At 43.9% G+C, this 25290-nt stretch overlaps 1 protein-coding gene and 1 long non-coding RNA gene across 7 annotated transcripts in view; one reads left to right on the forward strand and one right to left on the reverse strand.

The window, feature by feature from the left end:
- Window positions 1-25290, reverse strand: part of PDE4B (phosphodiesterase 4B) — a 552844-nt gene that overhangs the window by 115545 nt on the left and 412009 nt on the right. For all 3 annotated transcript variants that reach the window (XM_021093172.1, XM_021093170.1, NM_001130019.1), the window contains 3 exon segments: window positions 17028-17222; window positions 9038-9074; window positions 8849-8919 (listed from right to left, as the gene is read on the reverse strand). In XM_021093172.1, coding sequence (XP_020948831.1) covers window positions 8849-8919; window positions 9038-9074; window positions 17028-17222 — 303 coding nt within the window.
- Window positions 1-25290, forward strand: part of LOC102162258 — a 114241-nt gene that overhangs the window by 18642 nt on the left and 70309 nt on the right. For all 4 annotated transcript variants that reach the window (XR_002345461.1, XR_002345460.1, XR_002345463.1 and 1 more), the window contains one exon: window positions 4100-4255. This is a non-coding gene — a long non-coding RNA (uncharacterized LOC102162258). The remainder of the gene's footprint in view (window positions 1-4099; window positions 4256-25290) is intronic.

Consider the following 25290-nt stretch of genomic DNA (forward strand, 5'->3'; position numbering starts at 1 on the left):
ATCTCTAGGTAACTAGTGTCAGAACCAAATTGAATTACAGGACACCCAGCTGGTATCAGGGGATTGCTTGCACATATGGGGTGGGGTGGGGGAGCCAAAAAACAAAACAAAAACAAAAACCACCAAACAACAACAACAACAGTATCAGAATCATTCCTTCGAAGATCAAAAGCCACCTTCTCCAAAGGATGCTGTTGGAGGGGAGCAAAACTTGCTACCCCCAAAATGTGTCCTCCTCGCATGAGATTATTTCAAGCTGAAAAGGTTCAAAAGACAGAGGAAGAAACTTTGACCTTTCCCTTAACTCCAGAAAGAATGTAAATACAGGCCGGTGCTATCACCCTGCAGGTAACTGTAGCATGAACTCCAGGGCGGAACCCAGCAAAGTCTGTTGGTTAAAATTCTACTCTCTGTGCCATTGTCTCCACAAGGTCCAACAAACATTTATTTTCCAGAGGTTTGCTTTTCCATTTCCTTGTCAACTGCCTTCTTTCCTTTAGAAGATGCAGACGCCTACCCCACAATATCCTCTTTTGCTTTTTGCTGATAATGATTTTTCAGGTGAGGGAGCTATTTTGGCATGGAATGCAGGGTCCCCGGGGTCTCTCCCGTGTATACATATTGTTACACTTTTGTTTCACTCTCTCCTGTCAATCTGTCTCAGGTCAACGTATTTATTTATTTATTTTTTGTCTTGTTGGGGCCACACCCGCCGCATATGGAAGTTCCCAGGCTCCAGGATGAATCAGAGCTGCAGCTGCCAGCCTACACCACAGCCACAGCCACTCCCCATCCGAGCTGCATCGGTGACCTACACCGCAGCGCATGCAATGCTGGATCCTTAACCCACTGAGCAAGGCCAGGGATCGAACCCGCATCCTCTTGGATACTAGTGGGGGTCGTTACCACTGAGCCACAATGGGAACTCCTGTCTCAGGTCAGTTTCATTCTCAGACCAGCCAGAAGAACCTAGGAGGAGAGAAGAAAATGTCTTCCTTCCCCAAAACATCATTCTCTTGGCCAAAAAGTGATGCCACGTCTAATCTCCCATGTTGCTTTCTTTGTACCTTCTGGTTATTTCCTCAGGTTCCAACTCCTCTGGACCACTCCATCCCCACTCCTCATCTATGACCCAGTCCTGGTGGGGTCCAGTTCTGCCTGCTTTCCGCATACCCTTCGCAGGACCTACCAAGTAGCCTGCCAGATACCGCACAACTGTTTTCTCTGGGTTCCTTTTCCTCAACAGTCTTGGTGTGACATACTCCTCACGGTGCTCCAGACACAGCATGTACTGTTGCTGGGTCTTTTGCATATATTTTGCTCAGGCGATCATTTTTTCTCTGTCTCTCTCTCTCTCTCTCTCTCTCTCTTTTTTTTAAACTTTTAGCTTTTATTTCATGTTGGAGTATAGCTGATTGACAGTGCTGTGTTACTTTTCATGTGTACAGCAAAGGGATTCAGCTCTATGTCTACATACATCCTCCTCTTTAAGTGGAAAACTCCTTCACATGTTCTGGGACTTCGCGCTGCATCACCTCCTCAGAGGAGCCTTCCCTCCCTTGACTGGTCATTGTCTGGGCTGCTCCTACTTTCCTAGGCTTGCTCCACCCTCGTGCTGTTCTTATTACAATCCCTGGGAGTTCCCGTTGTGGCGCAGTGGTTAACGAATCTGACTAGGAACCATGAAATTACAATCCCTGTTCACCTGTCTGTCTCATCAACTTGCTTGTGAGAAATTTAAGCGAAGAAAACACCTTATTCATCTTTGCAACTTTGCAATTGGCAAAATCTTTGGTACAATACTGGCAGTCAATAGGTATGGATCAGAATAATACTACATTTTTAATACTTTGATTTTACCTATCTTCCTGCATTCCAAAGACTTTTGTGAAAAGAGACATAGAAATGAGAGACCCTCAATACTGGAAATCTTATCTCTGCCTTTTTTCTTTCCTTCTTTCCTTCTTTCTTTCCTTCTTTCCTTCCTTCCTTCCTTCTTTCTTTCCGTTCTTCCTTCCTCCCTCCCTCCTTTCCTCCTTCCTTTCTTTCTTTCTTCCTTCCTTCCTTCCTTCCTTCCTTCCTTCCTTCCTTCTCTCTCTCTCTCTCTCTCTCTCTCTCTCTCTTTCTTTCTTTCTAACAGCCACACCCATGGCTAGGAGTTGAATCAGAGCTGCAGCTGTCATAGCAACACGGGGATCCAAGCTGCATCTGCGACCTACACTGCAACTTGAGGCAATGCTGGATCCTTAACCCACTGAGCAAGGCTGGGGATCAAACCTGCATCCTCAGGGAGATTATGTTGGGCTCTTAAGACACTGAGTCACAATGGGAACTCTTATATCTGCTCTTAATAGCACTGCTATGCATAGCACCTGATTCTCTTAATGACACCTTAAAAACTACACAACTTACATAAATACATTTGCCCCAAGAGTTAATTTTGAAAATTAATTTTTATTTAGAGTTGTTAATTCAGGTAAGCATCTGGGTGTGTGAGCCTTGGAAAGGGGATTATAAAGGTTTACCACTTTTTCTCAAGACCTGGTGCAAAGAAGAGGCTCAACCCATTTTAAGTGAATGGATGATGTCTGAAAGCTGCATTATTGCTTGCAGGGCATGAGAATACTAAGGAGAAAACTGTGATGAATGCCAGAAGAAAATGGCATTGGTTGCCTGTGATGGGTCCAATGGTCCCTAACTTATGGAAGAATCATAAGAAGTTATATGCCTGGGTTGTAAAGATGGTGATATTAATAGCGAGAATAATATGGCTTCAACAGCTAATACTTTCCAGCCCCAAATAGCACAGTGGAAAAAGACCGGACTATGAATAAGAAGATAGGAATTCTAATCCTGGTTCTGGCACCTTCCAATCATATAGCCCTGGGCAACTCATTGAACTTCTGTTTCTTCCTCACTTCGGAAGAACAGGCAGCAACTAACATTTACTGCTAATTTACAATGTGCCAGCTCCTGTGTGAGAGGTTTTACATATATTTCTTCCCTTACACTGAGGAAATTTGGCCAAGTTCTTTCCAGCTCTGAATGTTCAAGATTTTATTATTCTCAGCTAATTTAAATCCCATGCCAAAGGACACAACGCAATGAAAGACACTTCAGATATACACTGAAAAAAATTCAAGTGGTTATTAATTCTTTCTTAGCGATGTCATACAGCTTGATCAAATTATGCTTTGGAAGAATGTGAACAGCGATTGATGTTCCACCATCTGATAGCCATGATCTGTGATGTTAGTGAGTTGGGTGATAGGGTTGGGGTGGAGGGGGGGGGCACCTCTTTGCTCCCAACTCCATTCCCTGGTTATGGTTCTGCTGAATGGCAGACACTCTCCTTCATGTGTGATTTCACCATCAGTCTGTTTAAAGCCTGTAAATGCTTTAGGGGTGCTTAACTGAATTAACAACTCTAAATGAAAGCCACATTTTCAAAATTCCTGTGAGAATGGAAATATAGGTTTGAATCTGAAGCCAAGAAACACAAGTCCAACCAAGCATCCCTCAACAGAACATTCCATGGAAAGGCAAAAAAATCACCTCAGTGGGAATTTTGAGATTTTTACCCTTTGGGTGGTAAAGCTCAGACAGACAATGGATCACTTTTATGCAGACCGAAGAGTCAAAAGATAAAGGAAACCATGACTTATGAGAACTATAGTTCTATGTGGGAGTTCCTTTTCATATTTAAAAAACACACGATCCAGATGTCTCAGGAAAACCATTCCAAGGACATAATTGTGGATTGAATGTCACTTTTAAGGCAAGGAGTGGCATTCTGGGACCCCAGTCAAATAGCCCAGAAAGCAACTTCTGAGTTCCATGAATCTCACAGTTTCAGTTATTGAGATAGGTGAGTATCAGGGTTGGGATGGGAGGGAGAATGCTTTTAACCTGGTGGATCCATTCCTGGCAGATATTCTTGCCTTCAGTTGTCTTTCTTTGAGGGTATTGGCTATCTAGGGATAGAATGGAGTGCATTACACGGACCCTCAGTTTTCCAACCAGCTGCTGCCAGGCTGCTTCACTTGTTCAAGTTTGGTTCTCACCTTGAGCTACACTGAGGCCATCTCCTCTCCCTTAGGTGAAGCTCTAGTGGTGGACGTGGCCTGCCTTGAACTTTTGTAGTTGGTGTTGCTTTTAAGGAAGACCTTGAACTCAACAGGAGGATCAGCGCTGTACCAACAATATGGATATGGATTTGGGAATAAGCATTGGATGCAACTATCCACTATGTTGGGTGAGTTCCACTACTGGAGATCTAGTATGTTGGGTGAGTGTGGTTTGGACCAGAGGTGACACAGAGGGCCAAGATTTGGTGGGTGGTCCTCATCCAGAGTGTGAGAATCGGCTCTGGATGAGCTCTATATGGTGACTGTGGTCTTAGGGTACTCTGACTAGGACAACCATGAAGATTTCTGGGGCTCAAAACCCTTGAGGCTATGGAAAAATCTGATTCTCCAGAAGGTAGCTCCAGTGGACAGCCTGTTAGTCAGCAGGGTTAGTTAGGCTGAATTCCCCTGATGCTGTACTAGGGGAAGGACCTCGGAGCCCTTGCTAGAAAACCAGGAGCTGAAAACATCCCACCATGCCACCATTGGCCCCGCTTCTCCCTGGAGCTGTGCAGTGGCCTTGAGTGTTGCTATGCTACAGAAGCCTGAGGACTGTATCCTTATTAATCCCTTCCTCCCCATTTATGATTGCCATCATCTTGGTCCACTCTTCATATTTTAATTTCTGAAACACTCTCCTAGCCCATGTCTCTGCTTCAGGCTCTCTGACCTCCAGCTCTTCCATAAGTTCTTCTCAATGAATCTGTTTCAAAGCCTTCAGAGATTTTGTCTCATAACTCAAAAGACCTAATAGGTGTAGTAAATGGAAAGACGTGATATAATAGAAAACATATACACTGGTCTTTGGCCCTGCTTCCTGGCACAGTGTTTCTAAAACCCCTGTAATTTCCTAAGTAGTAAGAGCACTCAGAGCATATTTTGTGCTAATGAGGTGGCTCTGGTGGGGTCCTGGTGACTCCTGGATGCGGGCTGGTCACCAGAAACCCCAAGCCATGATTAGAAGCTCAGAATTTTCAGCCCTATCCCTCATCCTCCTCACGTCTATGTGAAAAGCCAGCATAAAGATCCTAATAGCATGGGGTTCAGAGGGCTTCCTGCTGGCAAACACTTCCATACCGGGAGGGTGATACACCCCAACTCCATGGACAGAAGCTCCTGTGCCTGTGCCTTCTTAGACTTTGCCCTATGAATCTCTTCATCTGACTGTTCATCTGCATCCTTTATCATATCCTTTAATAAACTGGTAAACACAAATAAACTCGGAAACATGAGGCTTCTGTGAGCTGCTTGAGCAAATTAGTAAAACCTGAGGAAGGGGATCATTGCAATCTAGAGCTGATGGGTCAGAAGCTCAGAGGCCAACTTGAGCTCACGACTGATAGCTGAAATGCAGAGTGGGTGGTGGGCAGTCTTGTGGGACTGAGCCCTTAAGCCTTAAGCCTTGTTGCTCTCTCCAGGTAAAGAGTATCTGGATTGAAATAAATTGTAGGACACCCAATGGGTGTCAGACATCTGCTCATGGTTGTGGGGAAAAACCTCCGTATGTTAAGTGATCAGGAGTGTCAGAAGTGAAATATTTTTTGTGTGAACAATAAAGGAGGTTCACAGGGAAGACCAACACTGTAGGGAAGACCTGGATGGTTCCCTACCTCAGAAGGGAAGTAACGAGCCTTCCTTACAGAAGAGCTCTGCAAGAGGGTCAGGATGCCCGGTTTCAAGACCATCCCTGCTCATCCCCAGAGGTGAGCTCTTCCTGCACTAGTCCCTGAATCTCCCTGAGCTTGTTTCCTCATCCATAGAGTGGGGCAACACGCCTGTCACAAATATCATTCATGGTGATGATACCTGAGATAACAAATATGAAAACTCCAAAGTGTTATTTACACTGTTTCTGGATTTGGCAAGAGAAAGGCAACTAGCACTTGTAATAGCTCATATTTGTTGAGCACCTACTATGTGCTCCATGCTGTTAAATGCTTCACCAATGTCAACTCATTTTCATCCTCAGAACAACCCTGCTTCACAGACTGGGAAACTGAGCTCTAGAGAGGTTAAGCCACGTGCCCAAGTTACATAATTTTCAGTTGGTAGAACTGAGGTACGAAGCCAGCAAATAAAATTCTAGAGGTCCTATTCTGTAAAGAGAAAAAAGGTGGGGAAATGGAAAAGATCACTTCTGAGAAAATAATTTTCTAAATATCTGGGGGTCTTTCTCCAACACTTAAGAATTCAGAGGTCCAAATGCATGATGATACGGACGCATGATGAATACTTATGGAACACTCACTTTGTGTCAGGCATTTTGCTACTTCTTAGAAAATCAAGGAGAAATAAATGTAATTTTCAAGGGGCCTAGTGGTGGTGGGGGGGAGATCCATACAGGATTTGTATGGATTTGCATGGCCCCAGGGTGCTCTGGAGCCACGGGAGGTGTGTGGGGGGTGATGCTCAGTCAAACTCGTCGGGGTCGGGGAAGCATCCTGAGGCAGGTGATACAGAGGTGTGTTATAAAAGTCTGGGTTGGTCGATGCAAACTATTACATTTAGAATGGATTATCAATGAGATCCTACTGTACAGCACAGGAAATGATACCCAATCTCTTGGGATATAACATGATGGAAGCTAGTGGAAGAAAAAGAATATATAAATATGTACGACTGGGTCACTTTGCTGTATGGCAGAAAATGGCACCACGTTGTAAATCAATTATACTTTAACAGTTAAAAAAAAAGAAAATGAAAACAGTTAAAAAAAAGAAAATGAAAGACGTGTAGGAAATCCCTGGCAGGTGAAGAGAGATACTTTAGGAAGGAAGAATCGCGAGTCCAGAATTAGGACAGGGAAGAGAACATTCAGGGAACAACTAGGCCACAAAGGTTAGGATCTCGTGATCCTGTGTGGCCAGAGACCCAGTCTGACTGTACCCCTCCATAGGCCCTGGCACTTCCCATTAGAATGTAAGCCCCGAAGGGGCAGAGAATTGGTCTGTTTTGGTCACTATTATAGCACTAGTACCTGGTACAAGATGGCACTCAATGCATATTTGTTAGGTAAATACATATATGTGTGTGGATGAATAGTCCCCTAAATAATTATTGGATGAGTGAATTATTTAATAAATGAATAAACAAGGAGCATCCCTGCAAAAGAGGCTGGGCAAGCCTCTAGCGTTCTTGTATATGGCATCCACTATAAAGCCAATCCATTACCCATCAAACTCAAAAGTTGGATCACAAAGTGCCTTGAGGCACTTTTAAACAATTAAACTTTGTCTTCATGGCAAGCGTGACTCACTGAAGTGCTCCAAGCTGCAGAGTGACATGGTCAGACAGCAAGTGAGAACAATTACTTTGGTGGCAGTTTGGAGAATAATTTAGCGGCAAAGAGACCAGGGACGGAGAACACGTCGTGGGGTATGTAGGACCCTCTCGCAGGAAGCTCAGTGAAGAGGGAGAGAAGAGTGGAAGGAAATGTAAGCTTTCAAAGCAGGGTTTCCTCTCACTCTTAACAATCCCACTCAATAAAATTCGGATGAAAGCAAAATAGGTGGTTGATGAATAATTTCAAAAAGACTGGAGAAATAGGGGGTCCCAGAGTGAACACTGGTTTAGAAACATCAGCAGATTTAGGATTTGGCCCTGGTGCCTCTTTAATCTATAGTGTGGTTGCAGGCAACTTGATGGATTTCTGAGGGCCTGATTTCTCCTTCAGTAAAACAAAGAGCCTGAATCAACTCTCTCAAAATTCTCTGGTCCCATCATTCTAAGATCACTGATTCTATGACCTTCTTATTTCCATGATAGGTTTTTAAATTGCTGGATAGGAGTTCCCGTTGTGGCACAGTGGAAACGAATCCGACTAGGAACCATGAGGTTGTAGGTTCAATCCCCGGCCTTGCTCAGTGGGTTAAGGATCCGGCGTTGCCGTGAGCTGCGGTGTAGATTGCAGATGCAGCTCAGATCTCACGTTGCTGTGGCTGTGGCATATGCCGGTGGCTACAGCTCTGATTAGACCCCTAGCCTGGGAACCTCCATATGCCTTGAGTGCAGCCCTAAAAAGACAAAAAAAAAAAAAAAAAAAAGGCAAAAAAAAATAATAATAAAATAAATTGCTGGATAATGAAATGCATAGTACCTAGACCCACAGATTGAAATGATTTTGGAGGAGAAGGTTACAGCAGTTTTATCAAGTTCAAACCTTTTATTTTAAAGAAGAGGAGACTCAGGTTCAGCAACGTTCGTTGAAATGCTCCAGCTTCTGTAGTTAGTTAAGGAGCAGAAAAGAAGATAATTCTACTCTTGTTCATCAAATTGCATAAGCCTGTTTATATACTGTCAAAAAATAGACAGCTTGAACTTGAACTTTTAGTGCTTATAATCTTAAGTTTGAACCTCTGAACACATCAATATCTTATTCCAAAAGAAGGTGAATAGAATTTATGGCCTTTATTGATGTGTATTCATACTTTCAAGTAGTAAACACAGAGGAAAAAAAGCACACCTCATTTATTGAACTCCTGTCTACTAGATATTAAAGGTACAAAGATTAGTAAGATTTCTAACATCTTAGCACCTCTAAAATACTATGGTGCTCCATCCTATTTTCAAATTTTACCATGTACCCTAACCTCGCTGGGAGAGCAACTTTCCATGCGATAGTGGGTTTTGTATGTTTATTGATTGGTTGGGTTTTTTTAGGGCCATTTAGTGTTTCACCTTTATGGGAGGGATTCATAACTCCACAGACAGTGCATGCTTACTTGTTGGATGTTCCATGAAGGTTTGTCAGGACGGTGAAGTTGTTTCTCACACTTCGCAAGCTGGCGAGGACCTACGAAGAAAAGGTTTCCGTGGTTAAGGAACAAAAGGAGAGCAATGGCAGGTTCAGAGGCCACGCGTTGAAACTAGAGGGACGGAGGAAGAGTGAGCCTGGCCAGCATGATACATACCTGGGCAAAAGGCGTCACAATCAAGTCATCGCCGTGTCTGATGAAAAGAGAGAAAAGAAACGTTTTAAAACATGTAACTGTGACATAGGAGCTGTGATGTCATACTTTATCAGTGTTGGCACCACAAATGTTATACTCAGCTTAAATGTTGAGTGTAGGGATGCAACCTACTCTTACCACATACATTATATCACAAATGTTATATCCCTTCTGCCTGGATATAAGGCAGGGCGTTTTTAGGAGTAGATGGGGATTTCAGGGACTTGGGAAAAAAAAAAAAAAAGAAAAGAAAGAACACCAAGTTCATGGCTCCTGGATTTACAGTGGCTGCACATGAAAGCACTTGCAAGTAAGCATATAGCTTCGGGGTATATTCCCATTAACTAGCAGACCCAGAGTACCGGAATTCAAAGCGATTTGTGAATTTGGGTTGCCAGAGCCAGGAAATTCAAAGGGAGAGCTGCTCACAAGCACACACAGAGTTGGAAAAAATGGCATAACAGTCTGGATAAAGGTTAACTTTGGATTTCCTGGCTTTTGTTGATGTGAACCACATCCTTCGTGCCATTTAAACACAGATTTCTGTCTGGGAATCCCATTACTTTTTGTGCTTCATACAACTTTTTTCTTAAAGTACCCAAGGAAAAGCTTTTAAGAGAGTGTAGGGGGGCAACCTACTATTACCACATCATTGTCTCTCACTTTGCCACAAAGCGCTGATTAAGCTGAACCTAAGGTTACGGAAATCTGTACTCAGGAATAGCCACAACCGTGTTTTCAGAAATACACGCTCTCTCTGGCACACGTTTGGATAAATTTTCTTAAGCCCACACTCAGCAAGCTCGCCATTAAATTCATTAGAAGACACGCTGGCCTGAGTTGCAGACACAATTAGGCCGGTTTGCCATCATTGTGGGAATCACAATAGCCACATAGAAGGTGGTTGGTAATGAGTTTCCTTTACGGGTCATCTTCTCTGTCCCCAGGATCGCCCTACAAATATGGCACCTTATTCATTAACTATGTGGGAGCAACTGGTGATGATTAAGCACCTGCCTAGTACCGCGCATGACCTGAGACTTAGGAATCCAGGGCTAGATAACACCTGCATCCTGTGTGCCCCTTCTCTAGGGTTGGCTTTTACTTTGGGGTCTTTGGGGTCTTATTTAGCACATTATTTTCCTTTCTACCTTGGTCTTTAGCTAGAAGCCCCCCTTTAATTTCATCTAGTAAACTTCCGGTTTGTACAAGGACTAAGTGACTATAAAAAGAACACGGACAAGAGAGAAAGCATCCTTTGAGTGATGACCATCTGTCAGGCTCTGCGTGACATCTCATTTAATTCTTGTAACAAGACTTGAGGCAAATACTCTTATTCCCATTTTATGGATGACATCAAGGCTCAGAGCAGGTAAGCAACTGCATAACGAGCACATCGCTAATACATACGTGGAAGAACTAAAACCATCTGATTCCAAAAAATATGTGCTTTTAACTATTGTCTCCTATTTTATGAGGACCCCGTGTTGTGGATTGAATAATAAGAATTCATGATCCTCTCAAATTTAAACATCATAGGGAAGACAGAAAAATATTTAAACACTGTAGTAGATATCAGAAATATAGAATGAGAAATATCAGCAGTTGATACTTAATGGGATGCAAACGAGAAGTGACAATTACAGAGGAGACAAAGAAAAGGCGTGATGGAATGGGTGGTGTTGGAGAGGAACTAGGAAGGGCAGCCTTTAAAAGGTGTGCGTGGTCTACAGCATAAATGGACAGAACATTGTAAATCTATAACTGTAATAAAAAATATAAAAAAAATCACAAATTAAAAAAATAAAATAGTGGAAAGAAAAAAATAAAAGGCGCACATGGTCAAGGCAACTACTGAGAGCAATGCAAAAACAAATGCACAGGAAGTATGGAACACTGAGATGCCCTGTGGCTGTTTGGGTAGAGCTGAGCGCACAACAGATGCCTGTAGAAGGTAAGACTTGAAGGCACTATCTTAGCCATCATAGCCATAGTACGGACATCGTGGACAACAGCTGTGGAGTCAATGCTTAACTGAGAAAATGAGCCAGTGAAGGGAAAATGAGCCAGTGAAGGTTTTTAGTCAGATGTGAGAATAGAAAAGTGCTTTAGAACGTGAAGCACTATGGACACCAGGAGATGGATGGGAGAGAGGACAGAGCCAGGAAGAGCAGCTGGGGGACATCGCAGTCATTCAGATGAGAAGAAATTGGCAAGGCCGAGGGAGAAACAGGAAAAGACCATTGGAGGAGACCCTGAACGTCTTGCCAAGGACTTGACACTTAATTGGATAAGGGGCCATAAAGAAACAGTACTTTCAGTTTTAAAAAGGGGTATCTGGGAAAATAGTGAAGTTGTGAGTCGAAATTAACAAGTGAGGAGGTGGAGAAGACACGTCACTTTCCCACATGTTGAGTTCTAAGATCCTCCTTGATATCCTGGGGGAAAGAGCAAGTGGGGAGCCTAAAACATGTGGCTTAGAGCTGGAGATTTAGGATTTACCTACACTGATGGGGGCTGTTAAAGCAATGGCAGGGCGTGGCTTCCTGAGGTGGGGGCATAAAGAGGAAGAACCTCAGGGTTCTTGCAGGCGAGCCAAAATGAGAGAGGGAGTAGAGTTAAGAGAGGAGCATCTGTGATAAGTGTAGGGAGGTAAACTCTTACAAGAACGACCCCTTCCCAAGCTATTTTTTGGAGACGAACTTTGAACGGGTGAAATACAGGGCTATTTGTTTAGATGTCTGCTGTGGAGTTCATGCTCTTCAGAAGACATCGGGGCGAGCTGGGGATAAGAGAACAGAGTTAGAGTTAAGAAGATCTTCTACGGCTGCTGGATTTTTGGAGTCTAAATGCCCAACAAAAGGTATATAATAGAAGCAAGGTCATACGTATGTAGTACCTAAAGCTCACATATTGTTGAGTAAATTGGGAGTTACTAAAACTATACAAACTAATGACTAGAGGGTTTTATAAAAAATAAAAAACAAACAACAACAACAACCAAAAGCATTAAGAGAAGCACCATGTCAAAATGACTTTACCATTATGCAACTCTGGAAGTCTAGGAGAGCAGGACATTCAGAGGCAAGAGATGAACATGCCAATCCCCAGCCCTGGGTCCCTTAAAGAACTTGAGCTGTAAAAGCTAATGACCACGTCAGACAGTAGCTGCTAGAAAAATGATCAGATAATTTATAGATAATTCATAGCAAGAAGAGGAAAGAAACAAAACAAGACGAAACTCCTATTTGAGTATAGCCAGATTATTTACAAAACTATTCTAAATTTTAAAAACCTTAATTTGATTTTTATTAATAATAAAACGGCATGAATGAACCACTTGGTTGGTTATGAAAACTGTGTTTTCCAAACCAGCAGAGAGGGCAGTGCCTCTGAGGAACAAGGCCAGATATTCAGAACCATAGCAAGAGCACCATCTAGTGGCAAAACTAGCACATTACAGCACATTACAATTTTGTAGGAAAATTGGAAGATGAGAAGCCTGTGAATTGAGTGTAGGTCTGCTCTCAACAATAAATGCTTTTCTTGAAAGCAAACATGCCACTTCCTACTGTTATACTCTGTACTTTATCAATTTGACCTTTCTCTGTTTCATACCTACACATAGAATTTGATGTGCAGTTTTCTTGTAATACTGATTTTAGTCTGTCTTAGAAACACACTATTGCAGTTGAGAGCAATGCTTTTGGACTAAACAGCATGGGTTTGTTTCTCAGCTGCACTAGCACTAACTATGAGACATTAGGCAACCTCTATGCCTCAACTGCTTCATCTGTAGAATGGGGTGTTGTGATAATTAACTACTCTTATAATGTGCTTGGCACATACAAGCATTTATTTTAAATTTTATTTTATTTTATTTATTCAGTTATAGTTATTCTTATTAGTAATAGGTATCATTATTATTATAATTAAGTAATTGCATGTCTATCTTACCAGCTGATGAGAACTTCTTAGGATAGTCATTTCTGCCCCTATGACAGTGGAGAGAACTCATATTTATACTACACTTTATATTTACAAGTCATTTTCATGTACCTTATTTCATGCGATGAGAGAATGTTCTTGACACCAGAGAGGGGTTAAGCACCTATCTTGCTGTTCAAGCCCGAACCCTCCCTACTGCCAACCACCAACCCCCGTGGATCCTAACTTGCAAGTATGTATTAACTGCCTGCAGGCTCTGCTCTAATGTGGATCCCCGTCCTCTATTAGGCGGATTACCAAAGCCACCTCCCATGTGGCTGTCACTTGCCACGGTGCCAGGAAGTGTGATGGCTGTAAGTTTAACTCCAGTCTTAGACATGCCACTGTAATTTTTGGTCGTCCATCAATACTCAGGTCTTCAATTGAAGTGGGCTCTTATTTCTGCTTTTCCTCTTCGTTCTCAGGTCTCATTTCCCTTGACTGCTCTCTCTACTTGCTCCTCACACCATGGCAGCTTTAGAACATTCTTTGTATGATAAGCCTTTGCAAATAGGATAAGCAAATGAAGGACACAGGGATCTTCCTTCTCTGTGGCTTTGCAGATGGAGAAGTCAAAACTTGTTCCTGTCCAAGGTGGTTCCTGCCACAGTTTGGGGCAATGTAACTGGCCTCACCAGTTTCCCGTATTTGCTGTTCCCATTGGGGAATTCGTACCTTGGTGTACAAAGGCGCTACGTAATAGTCAAAGATGACTATTACACAGGAACTGAAGAGGAGCCAATGCAGGATTGCTACATCCAAGAAAGCGTTTGCAATTTCCTTTCGGGATCTAATGATGATCTTGTTTTCTTTACTAGAAGGTCTTATTTGAATCTCTCTTTTGTGCTGTACGCTAAAGCCACTTTTCACTATCCATTTACATTTTTACGCAATATCTTTTTACTCATTCTCCCCACCCATGTTTCTCCTCCTTAGAGAGTTCAGATGAGAAATTGTAAAAAGCTAGTGTTGTCTCCACTGTTAAGACTGAATGCTGAGGGAGGAGTTCCCATCATGGTGCAGCGGAAATGAATCCGACTAGGAACCATGAAGTTTCGGGTTCCATCCCCGGTCTTGCTCAGTGGGTTAAGGATCCGGTGTTGCGGTGGCATGGGTCATAGATGTGGCTCGGATCCTGAGTTGCTGTGGCTGTGGTGTAGGCAGGCAGCTGTAGCTCTGATTAGGTCCTGAGCCTGCGACCTCCGTATGCTGCAAGTGCAGCACTAAAAAGCAAAAAAAAAAAAAAAAAAAAAAAAAAAAAAAAAATTGCATGCTGAGGAATTATGCAAAGTTTTCCACCTCTTATGCAAACTTGTGACTGTTCCGTGCTGGATACAACAGGCTCCTGAGCAGAGAACATGCTGCAGCCCCTCCCCAGTGGACTTCACATCAAAACTCTCGCCTTATCATTGTCCTTCTTTTTCTTGGCTTTATGGGTGGAAGCAGGAGAAGCAGGAAGAGGCTCAGGGGCTGCTATTCCTCCATTTATTTCAAGCCATCCTGAAGACTAATAATTGGGTGAAACAGCTTTGAGAGCATGACTTCAGTTTGGCTCAAGATATCTGTGTAAAACTGGATTTTCCAACATGATCCTGATAAAATGAAATGCCAGGAGAATCTAGAAGCTCTACTTCTTGTTGTGTTGAGAAATATAAATTCCTGAACTAACAAATATATGCACGTCTTACTGTAATGGTGAAATATTTGCAAAACAAAATTTTACGCTAGTTTTATTCACTCAAAAATTTTCATATATCTTATCATCAATATGTTTGCTAGGATGAGATTATGGTGCCAACTGGGTTTTCTTGGGAAGGACTATTATTTACTACAAAAGTGTGCCCTTACTGTCTTTTTAAGTTCTTTTTTAAGTGAGAATAATACTAGTAAACTTACATTTAACTTGCCTAAATCTAAAGGTGGAAACATGATGTAGGTTCTTAAGTTAGGGGGGAAGTTTTGCGGGTTGGTAAAGCTGAAAAGAGGGTAACGCTTAGCATTAGAGACCCTGAATGCAAAGTCATTCAGAACTAGATGTCTGTTTCTACCGCTATAAACTGAGTTGGACTGTGACCTTGAAGGTCTCCTCAAGTTCATAATTTCTTTTTCGGATTTTTATTAAAGTATCGTTGATTTACAGTGTTCTGTCAATTGCTGCTCTACAGCACAGTGACCCCATCATACACACATATACATTCTCTTTCTCATTACTTTGTGATTCTAAGTAAGAAATCCCCAGAGGTTCATCTGAAATTTGGTGAGAACCTCCTGGGAAGCCTCAGGCTGTTTGTCCTGAGTCTGGGGGAACTGTAATCACTTCCCAAAGCTAGCCTTTCACCCCTGAAACATTAGGAGAACGAGGCTCTAATTACTTCCAGCTTGCCACGTCTCCTGTGCTCTCCCGCTAGGGGGTTTGTTTTGGTGGAAGAGACAAAATGCCAAGTAGATGTGCTGTCAAAGACCCCATCCCACACTTGGCCAGAAACGTCCTTGCTTCTACACGATCTCCAGGAAAGTGGTTCCCTCCACTCTGCACTCATGCTTTCTACCGGGTCACAGGGATTCTACATTGCAGCTTTAAAAACATAGGCAAATAGAGTTCAAACGTTTTGCCTATGGTCTGTCTTAGCTACTTCAAGGGATAAAGCACAGCAGAGAGTCCGAAGTTGGGGCAGGTTCCTCAGTTTCGCAGAGTCTCCGTTTCATCCCCTATAGAATGGAGGTAACGACGGCTCCTTCCTGACAGGACTGTTGTAAAGATTAAAAGAGAGAACACATGAACAGGGGCCCCGGATAAGCCCTCACTAACCGTAGCAGAATATTCCTCTTCTCTTTCTTATTGAACTGTAACCTCCCTGAGAGCATGCAACTTTTTGAGACTCCTATCTGTTTTTAACTCATCTGTGATTTTTTCCACTGTTCTGTTCATCTCTTCCGCCCAGAGCCTGGCTCACGGCATGGCACACAGGAGAGATTCAGTAAATATTTGCCAAGTGAGTGAATACATGAATTTGGGTCAGTGATTGAAATATTTTAGGGTTGGGGGTGTGTCTCTTAAAATTAGCGATGGAAATGCCCTGGGGACTACTTTCTTATTGGTGGCTTTAAAATGACCCCTGACCCTTTCATAAGAGGGTGGCAGTTTTCAGCATCCTTTCCAACAACAGAAGAGAGCCCGGTGGAATTTTCCAGGCTGGATCCTTTAGGGAGCTACTGATATTTTCATAACATATGATTTTAAAAACAATTGTATGTGTGCCCAGAAACCTTTTAAGGCCCAAATTCCAGCATCCACTTTTATTTGGTGTCAGAAACTTAATAAACTAGTAACACAATCCAGTCATTGTTCTTTAAATAAAAATTAGAGATCTACAATTAACAGCGGCAAAACAGAAACATCAGCCGTGCTTAATAGGGCGGTGGAGTGTGTTATGTCTCACCTACAAGCCAGGCAACAAACGGGCATTGTGTGAAGGATCCAGAGAAAGGATACAGACATGTGGCTAGACAGCCGCTTATTAAATGTCACCCAGCAAAGGCCATTCAGAGAAGATGCGTGTCACCAACCACCATTTTCCTTCTCGGCTGTGGCCTCATGCAAACGGCACATCCTGCTGAAAGTTGGAGGGTGATTTGCAAAATGTGGTAAGGTTTTCCTGCCGTAAATGATTTGGCGGTTCAGGAAATGAAGCAGAATAAAAACCAATTTTTTTTTCCCAAGTATCAATAACAGAAAGAAGCCAAACCCTGTGCCTGAGGTTTTCCACATGCTTGGGGGCCCTGGCTACATCTTTGTCATGCAAGGCAGCATGACTGTCCCTGAGGTGGTCAGCACGGTCACCTCCACTCACCTGCATTCTTCTCCTCCCTCCTTCCCATGGGTTAAAGGGGAACCGCGTGGCTGCTCGGGTGTGAAGGGGTTAAAGATGAGGTACGTGTGAGACTGGGAGCCAGACATACTTACTGCTCGCTGGGAAGTGAAGAGTTTCTCGACATTGCCTTTGGTGACAAGTCATAGTCGCTGTCTGATCGGTAGAGAAAGGATTCTCGGCGCTGGCTGTGCCCAGGAAAGGTGGCGTGAAGCACCAGCCCAGAGGAAGAGCTGGCCTGGGGGTCCAGCGGGCTCCGACCTGGGGAAGGGCCATTTTCCACATCAAAGCTTAAAGAGAAACAGAAAGCAGGTCCCATGAGAACCACAGGAGAAGGGCATGTGATACACACACATGGGAACCAATGCCTGCCGGGCCCTGTATGTAGCACCTCGCACTTCATAGAAAGTTTAGAGTCTCCAAACAGCTCTGACGTGCAGGCATACCCATTCTCATTTCGTATAAAGTAAATGGTCCCAGAGAAGTTCCGTCAATAGCACATAGTGGGGTCAGCATCTGACCCCTGGGGCAAAGCCCCCTGGCCTTGCAGTGGCATGATCAACTTTGACAAATTCATAAAATAACTTCGTGATAATAAGCAACTCCAGATACACCATCGCACACAGTTCTAAGTGTCAGACACTCAGCTATCACTTGAATGAGGCTTCCTAGCTGGGAGACTTCTTCCTGCCATAAATAATGATCACAGTCTCATTAGAGACACCGTGTGCCCATTTCTGAAAGTTTCAGGAATGAAGTGCGATCCTGAAAACATTGACAGACGGCTTCAATGAGAGGCTCAGCCTGAGACTTAATATTCATATGTAAGCTGAAGCCCAGAAAATGGCTTAATTAATCTCCTATTGCCCAGTCGCCCCTAAAGGCTGCAGAGCTTTCTCTCCGAAGGAGGATACCGCCATGGCCTCTGGCAGAAGAGTGCCATTGAGATTTTTGGTCACTCTCCCTCATTCTGGAGGGGTACCCTCAAGTCCAGAACCATCTGACCAAGCTCTGAGCAGTGAACACACAGGTGGAAGGGGCAGACCTCTGGTCTGTTGTTTTCTCTCTCCCGGTCCTGGTGACGCGGCAGGCATCACCCTTGCGTTCCAACACTCTCCATCATCCCCTGTACATTTTGCCTGCATGCACAACCTCCCTTAGGTTCAGACTAACAGGAAGCCCACATTTCTCTAGACCACTCACTGCTCTTGGGCTACAGCGCTGCAGAAATGGGTTGGGGACGTGGGGCTGGGTGTGCTCTCTTTTTCAAGCTGGACCATGTGAGTGGTCCTTAGAGGCATCCAGCTGCCAGCGGCCACAATTTACTTCTACATTCATGGTTCTTTTTGTTCCCTCGTTCTTGCAGCCTGTGCTCTTGGGGGTGGATGCGGCATATATTTCTTTAATTTACAAGTTGCTTTCTGATTTACTATTCCATTTCCCCTTCATCACAACCCTGAGATGTATATAGTAGGATCCTCCTCTGCCTTTGAGGAAAATGAAGCTTAGAGAGATGTGAAATACCTTTGCTCAAAGTCACAGGCTAGTACCTTGCAGAGTGGGAAGCAGAAGACTCAAGGCTTGCCACTCGGTCCCCTACGCCCCCAGACTTCTGCGATCACAGAACCCCCAAAGGGCTCCCTGGGAAACTGAGGGCACTCGCTCTTCAATCTTTACATTCAAATGAAATTCATCCGCTCAAAATGGATTATGCGCAACCTTGGCTGTTATCTTGAATGAAGACAGGGGAGGTAGCAAATGACCCTGGAGCAGTAGGTTTCGCTGAAAGAGGGCAAGAAGAAACGACGGAATTCAGGATTATACTGCTTCCTGGAGACCAGTCTGAGAAGCTGCTTTTAGCCAACCCACAAACTCCAGGTGTCTGATACGAAGCAGTAAGTGAGACTCTCTGGTTAAAAGGACAAGGAAGAGCCATAACAACATGTACTTGATCTTCTATGGTGCTTCGGATGGATTTTCACAGCAGGATCCTGGTCTAGGATGAGGCTGTCTTTCAGAGACTGTCGGTGGGCCAGCACTCACATATTTGGGCCTGTTTGCCAGCCTGAGCCAAGGGAGAGCTATGCTGTATGGCAAATCCACTGCAGCACGTGAAAACATAATGCAAGCTCACTTGCCAACTTGTCCTGGGTGAGATCTACACTAGTCGTTGAACAAAAGAACGAGCTCCCTCATGGATAAGGATTCCTTTGAGCCACCCAGAGCCTGTAGAAATAGTAGGTCCTGATGCTGGCTCCGAACTCTTCTTAAGACTAAAGAGGGCAAGCTCTGAAAAGGTGAAGATGTATAACACTGGGAACTATCTCTAGTCATGTGTGATGGAGCATGATGGAGGGGAATGCGAGAAAAAGAATATATATATGTGTCACTGGGTCCCTTTGCTGTACAGTAGAAAATTAGCAGAACACTGTAAACCAACTCTAATGGAAAAAATAAAAATCATTTTAAAAAAGGTGAAGATGGGGCTAGGTAAAGTGAGCATAAGTTTTGAAATTTCATGAGTAGTCACGTTGTGATTCATTTGGTATCTATCTGTACATCTTTCCTGAGTATTAAACCATCAAAACACTTCGGTAAACCCTCCAGGATCGGCTGGACTTCCTGGTTATCCAGTAACTAAAGGGTTGATGTCTGGTACAGCAGGGGGCTTCTAGCTTCAGCTCAGTGGCCTGTGTCTATTTAATTGGTCAGTGTCCAGGCAGGACCAGTCATTAAACCTTATGAATATCACTGCTGTGTGAATCTGTGCTAAAATCTTAGAAGAGGTGCCAAGTGGGTCTGCCTACCAAACTCTCAGAAGTTTTTCCACTGAGGGTTTCCACAAGGGCTCACTCTGCCCTCTTTCATGCTTCAGGCATTCCTCATGGGCAGAAAGTAAATCATAAGTGCCACCCTTCACGCAGATGTCGCAAGGCGTCCTGCCCCTAGAGTTGGTACCCGGGAGGCTTGTTTGTGCCAGGTAAGCAGGGACTGGACCCAGACACTAAAACCCTCTACATGCTGCTTTCCTGTGTTTGGTGCTGTTTGGGGTTTTTTCTTCTTTCTTTTTCACTCTGCCTAGACTCACGGGAGAGCTTGCTGGAATTCAGAAGCAGCCAAGGAAGAATTCCCTGGTGCAAAGAAGCAGTCTCGGGGAGACAAATGGCCTTTCATATTCCCTGGGGCGCTGGTTCAAAGCAACCAACACAGATACACAACTTAGGAACAAACATGAATCACCAACCAGACACCAGCCCCAGTCACAGCAAAATTAGCGGGCAGACATCACAATACGGCCCACAGATCCAGGGTGGGAAGAGGGGTGTGGGCAAGGGGCGGGGGGAATGGAGACAGACGTAACAAGCAAAACGAATGTACCACACAAAGTGAAACACAATTAGGGAGAAAGCGGAATCCGAAATGTCAGAAACAAACATCTAAATGGGTCATTCTTTACTTAGAGTCATTTTGGCCTCTGCCTTAATCAGGAGACACATTTCACCTTTACCCTTCTTTATCAGAAAAAGTTTTATTGTTGGAGTTCACGCTGTGGCACAGTGGCTTTAGGATCCAGCTCTGTGGCAGCTGTGGCAGAGGTTGTATCGGTGGCTGGGTTTGATTCCTGCCCCAGGAACTTCCATATGCCATCAATGGGGCAGAAAAAAGGAAGAAAAAATATTGTAAAAGCAAGTGTTACCTAAAATATAGATAAGAGAGAAAAATCAGCTGTATAAGATTTTCCTTCGGAATATTTTCCCTGCAGGCTTGAATTTTGATTTTTTTCACAAGTTTTTTTCACGTAGTGCACAGTTTCCAAAATTCTCATTTTCCAACCCCATGCTCTACAAGCTTCCTTCAGCATCTTCTCTATTACTGGCCATCACATTTATGGTGTTAAATAACACTGTAACTGATACTTTTGAGCTTATATTTTCTTCGATATTTAAGTGAGGTCGCTCAGAAGTTTCAGATAAAGAGAGGGTGCCATGCACGAATTTCTGAATATTGGACGGAACCTGCCCATTGCCAGCAGATGGACTGAAACAGTATTAAAAGTGGTCTTTTTTTCTAGGGCCAGTGACACTCCCAGCTCCCTCCAGGCCTCTCTCTCACATCCAGGATTCTGTATGCTGCCTCCCTCGGCAGATGCCCCTGGACTGAATCAATTGCTTGTTGTCTGAGACCTAATATATTTTTTAATGACTTTTATTTTTTTCTGTTATAATTGGTTTACAGTGTTCTGTCAACTTTCTACTGTACAGCAAAGTGACCCAGTCACACACAAACACACACACACACACACACACACACACACACACACACACACACATTCTTTTTTCTCACAGGATCATGCTCCATCACAAGTGACTAGACATAGCCCCCTGTGCAACACAGCAGGATCTCATTGCTTATCCACTCCAAAGGCAATAGTCTGCATCTATTAACCCCAGACTAAGACCTAATATTTTAACAAATTTCTCCTGCTCTGTATCTAGAGTTCTCAGCTCCGCGAGGCAGCGACAGTAGCAGGTCATGCTATGTGTGAGAGGTCCTGCTCCCTGTAACTGAACTGCCCTTCTCGCCACTGTCTCTGATAAGTCACTCTTTTCAAATTCAGCTCGTGTCACCTCCTCCAGTAAGTATTTTCTAACATTGCAGCTACCAGTTCAACTGAGATACATCCTTCTCTTCTGTGCCTCCCTAGACTACTTTACAGCAGTACTGGATCACAGTCTTTGTGATCTGTACTTAATTCTCCATTTATTTAGTTCTCCATTTATTTAGCTGCCCCCTCCCCCATAGATTCTTATCTCCAGAAGAGAAGGGAACCAATCCTACTCACTTTTGTATCCCAGGCATCTGGATCAGAGCCCTGTAAGGACTAGATCTTCAAAAATGTTGGCTGAACCAATGAAAAAAATACTGATATTCACTATGAAATCTTTCCCCTTTGCCTTTCCTCTTCCTGTTGCCCTACGCTCATCTCCATCCCTGCTGGCATGGGTTTCTGCTGTTTCCTCCAAGAGACTAGAGAGATGTGGCCTTAACTTATTGGATAAGCTTTGCAAGGCAAAAATCTAAAACTAAAAATAAAAAATAAATTCAGGGAGTTCTTGTTGTGGCTCAGTGGTTAAATGAACCTGACTAGCATCCATGGGGACTCTGGTTCAATCCCTGGCCTCGCTTAGTGGGTTAAGGATCTGGTGTTGCCGTGAGCTGTGGCATAGTAGGTTGCAGACATGGCTTGGATCCCACCTTGCTGTGGCTGTAGGCCAGCGGCTACAGCTCCAATTGGACCCCTAGCCTGGGAACCTCCATATGCCTTGGGTGCAGCCCTAAAAAAGACCAAAAAAAAAAAAAAAAAAACAATTCAAAGCGCTACTGTGTCCACCCCGAAGAGAGAAAAATCACTAATGTTTGAGATGGTGATCTTTTCACAAACCTCCATGATGGAAAAAGCCCTCCTATACCAATTTCTGTTTGCTATCTTCTCGTCTCTTTCTTTTTAATCAAAGTAGGCACATACTGTGCCCCACTTTCTCTCCTGACGGTTTCCATTCCCTGGAATCCATGCAAAGCCAGCCCTGAACGAGGGCTGAGAGGGCGCCAGCAGGTGGCAGACGGCAGCTACCGCTTCCCCAGGCTGCACCGCCCAGCCTCCTACCCAGAGCAGGTAGGGCTACTTGCCAATCTTAGAGGGAGAAACAGGACTGAAACCTTATTCCTAAGCCTGGGAGGAAAAATCAGGGATAAAGAACAGAACCACAAGGTGTAGATGAAACCTTTTATTAAGCCAAGAGAAGCTCTACTTTCAAGAATTCAAGCTAAGCCAGGTGGTTATAGAATTGCCTGCAATTTTTCCCAGGGTGGTTGTTTCCTGATCCCCAATTACCTGCACATACCCCAATTTCTGTAACAAAGACGCAGAAAGCAACATCTTAGGAATCGTTCATTTCTGAATCAGGGGAGCCTTTTCTTGACAACTCAGTCCTTCTTTGGGTACGGCTCTGGCTTATTCTCACAAGCAGCCCCACTGAAAAGATGGCAGACTCTCCAGAAGGGGCTTAAACTCCCAGGTCAGCAGAATGGCTCAGCAACACTTGGAGAGTGTGTGCCATGGTCTCAACTTTGCTTTTCTTTCTTAAAAATTGACTCATTGAGTATCATCCACATCGCTGAATTCTCACCACTCTGGGCTGATTCGCTCCTCCGCATTTCAAAAAGGAGAAAACTGAGGTTCCCAAATGCAAAACTTTATTTGCAAAATTCTCAGGTGTGATCTCTTTTTTCTTTTTCTTTTTCTTTTTTTTTTATGACCACACCTGCAGCATATGGAAGTTCCCAAGCTAGGGGTCGAATAGGAGTTACAACTGCTGGCCTACACCACAGCCACAGCAGCGCTGGATCAGAACCGCATCTGTGAACTATGCCACAGCTTGTGGCAATACCAGATCCAAGGCCAGGGACTGAACCTCCATCCTTGCAGAGAAAACTCTAGTCCTTAACCCACAGAGCCACAATGGGAACTCCTCAAATGGGCCTCTTTTAATCCCATCCTGCAATCTGCACCCAGGATCCACTCTTCCATGCCCCACAGACCCTTTTTGATCCCAGAATCTACAGTGCTAGACTGTATTTCTCTGTTTACTTATCTCTTTCATGCCACTAGACTGACCTTGAAGCAGGGACTAAACCTTATTCATTTTGTATTCTCAGGGCCTAGAACTGAGTGTCATGCTAGAAGACATCCAACAAATACCCACCAGCTTAACATTTCTCATCTGATAAAAAGACCTATATATATATACATATATATATATATATATATTTTTTGTCTTTTTAGGGCCACAGCCATGGCACATGGAGGTTCCCAGGCTAGGGGTCGAATCGGAGCTGCAGGTGTTGGCCTACACCAGAGCCACAGCAACGCAGGATCCGAGCTGCGTCTGTGAACTACACCACAGCTCACAGCAATGCCGGATCCTTAACCCACTGAGCGAGGCCAGGGATCGAACCTGTGTCCTTACGGATTGCTAGTCAGATTTGTTTCCACTGAGTCACAATGGGAACTGTAAAATATTTCTATTTGGATTAAAACCTCTAGCAGATAAAGCCCTCAGAAGAGTCCCCAAAGGAGTGAATAGGTTCCTTTTCTTATCCTCCCTGTAGGATGCCAGGAATTTTGGCTTTGGAGAATTTTCTGTCTATCATAAGGTGTATGTTTGTATATGGAGTGTGTGTGTGTGTTGGGGTGGTGGTATATTTGCGGGGAAAAAAAATGCTGTGTTTCTTTCAAGTTCCGTTGGAACATATTTCCCTCAATTACACTCAGAAACTAACATCTTCAAACTCTTGCTTATCATTTTGATAAACATAACCATGCCCTTATATACATATACTCGTCACCACCCCAGTGTGCTGCCTGGTCCCTGGAGATGAGGAAGCTACACAGGGGCATGCATTTTTACCCACAGTGACAGTGACACATCTTTATATAATTAATGGCCATAGGCTGCAGCTGGTCCTAATTTCTAGGGAAGGACTTAACTGTGCAAAATCACAGTCTGCATGCTATAGAATGCTGAAAGCAGGCAGTCCTCCTCTGACCACAGTTACAGCAGAATATCTCAGTTTTTGCCCTAAGAATCCAATGCCAAAGTCTTAACTTCTGTCCCATAGAGTGAGAAGGAGAACTATGACATTCAGCTCATCTGAATTCCAGAAACAGCTTCCCACTGCTTTCCTTTTTTTTCCTAGGGATTTTGAAAATCACATCACAGCAGTAATTCAAAACTGCTTTCCCCACAGAGAGGTTTAACCACAGGCAGCAGGGTAATGCCCGAGAGCCTTGGGATTCCGGAGCACGGGCCACTAGCTCCTGCTCCATGGGGAATAACTGACATGAAACAGGGACTCCCTATCTGCTGCCCCACCCACACACACACCTTAGTCTTTCCCCACTGAAATGAATAATGAATGAATCAGGAGACCTCTGAGGAGCCTCGGAGATTGAACACTTTATGGGGATTTTGGAAAAAGAAGCAAGAGTGGTTCTCAAGTGTGCCTGAATGTGGTTTAAGGTTGTTCATGATAACCCATTCATGCCACAAATGTTTATTAGCACCCGGTATGAAACAAGACAATTGAGGAGTCCCCCAATGGCCTAGTGGTTAGGACTCTGGGCTTTTACCACTGCAGCTGGGTTCAATCCCTGGTCTGGGAACTGAGATCCCACATCAAGCCACTGCATGCCATGGTCAAATACAATCAAACAAACAAAAATAATTAAAAAAAACTCCAAGACCCTGTTCTGGGCCTGAGAATTAAGCAATGTATAAGACAGACAAGGTCTTTGAG

Source organism: Sus scrofa, chromosome 6, assembly GCF_000003025.6.
Source record: "Sus scrofa isolate TJ Tabasco breed Duroc chromosome 6, Sscrofa11.1, whole genome shotgun sequence".
NCBI lineage: Eukaryota > Metazoa > Chordata > Mammalia > Artiodactyla > Suidae > Sus > Sus scrofa.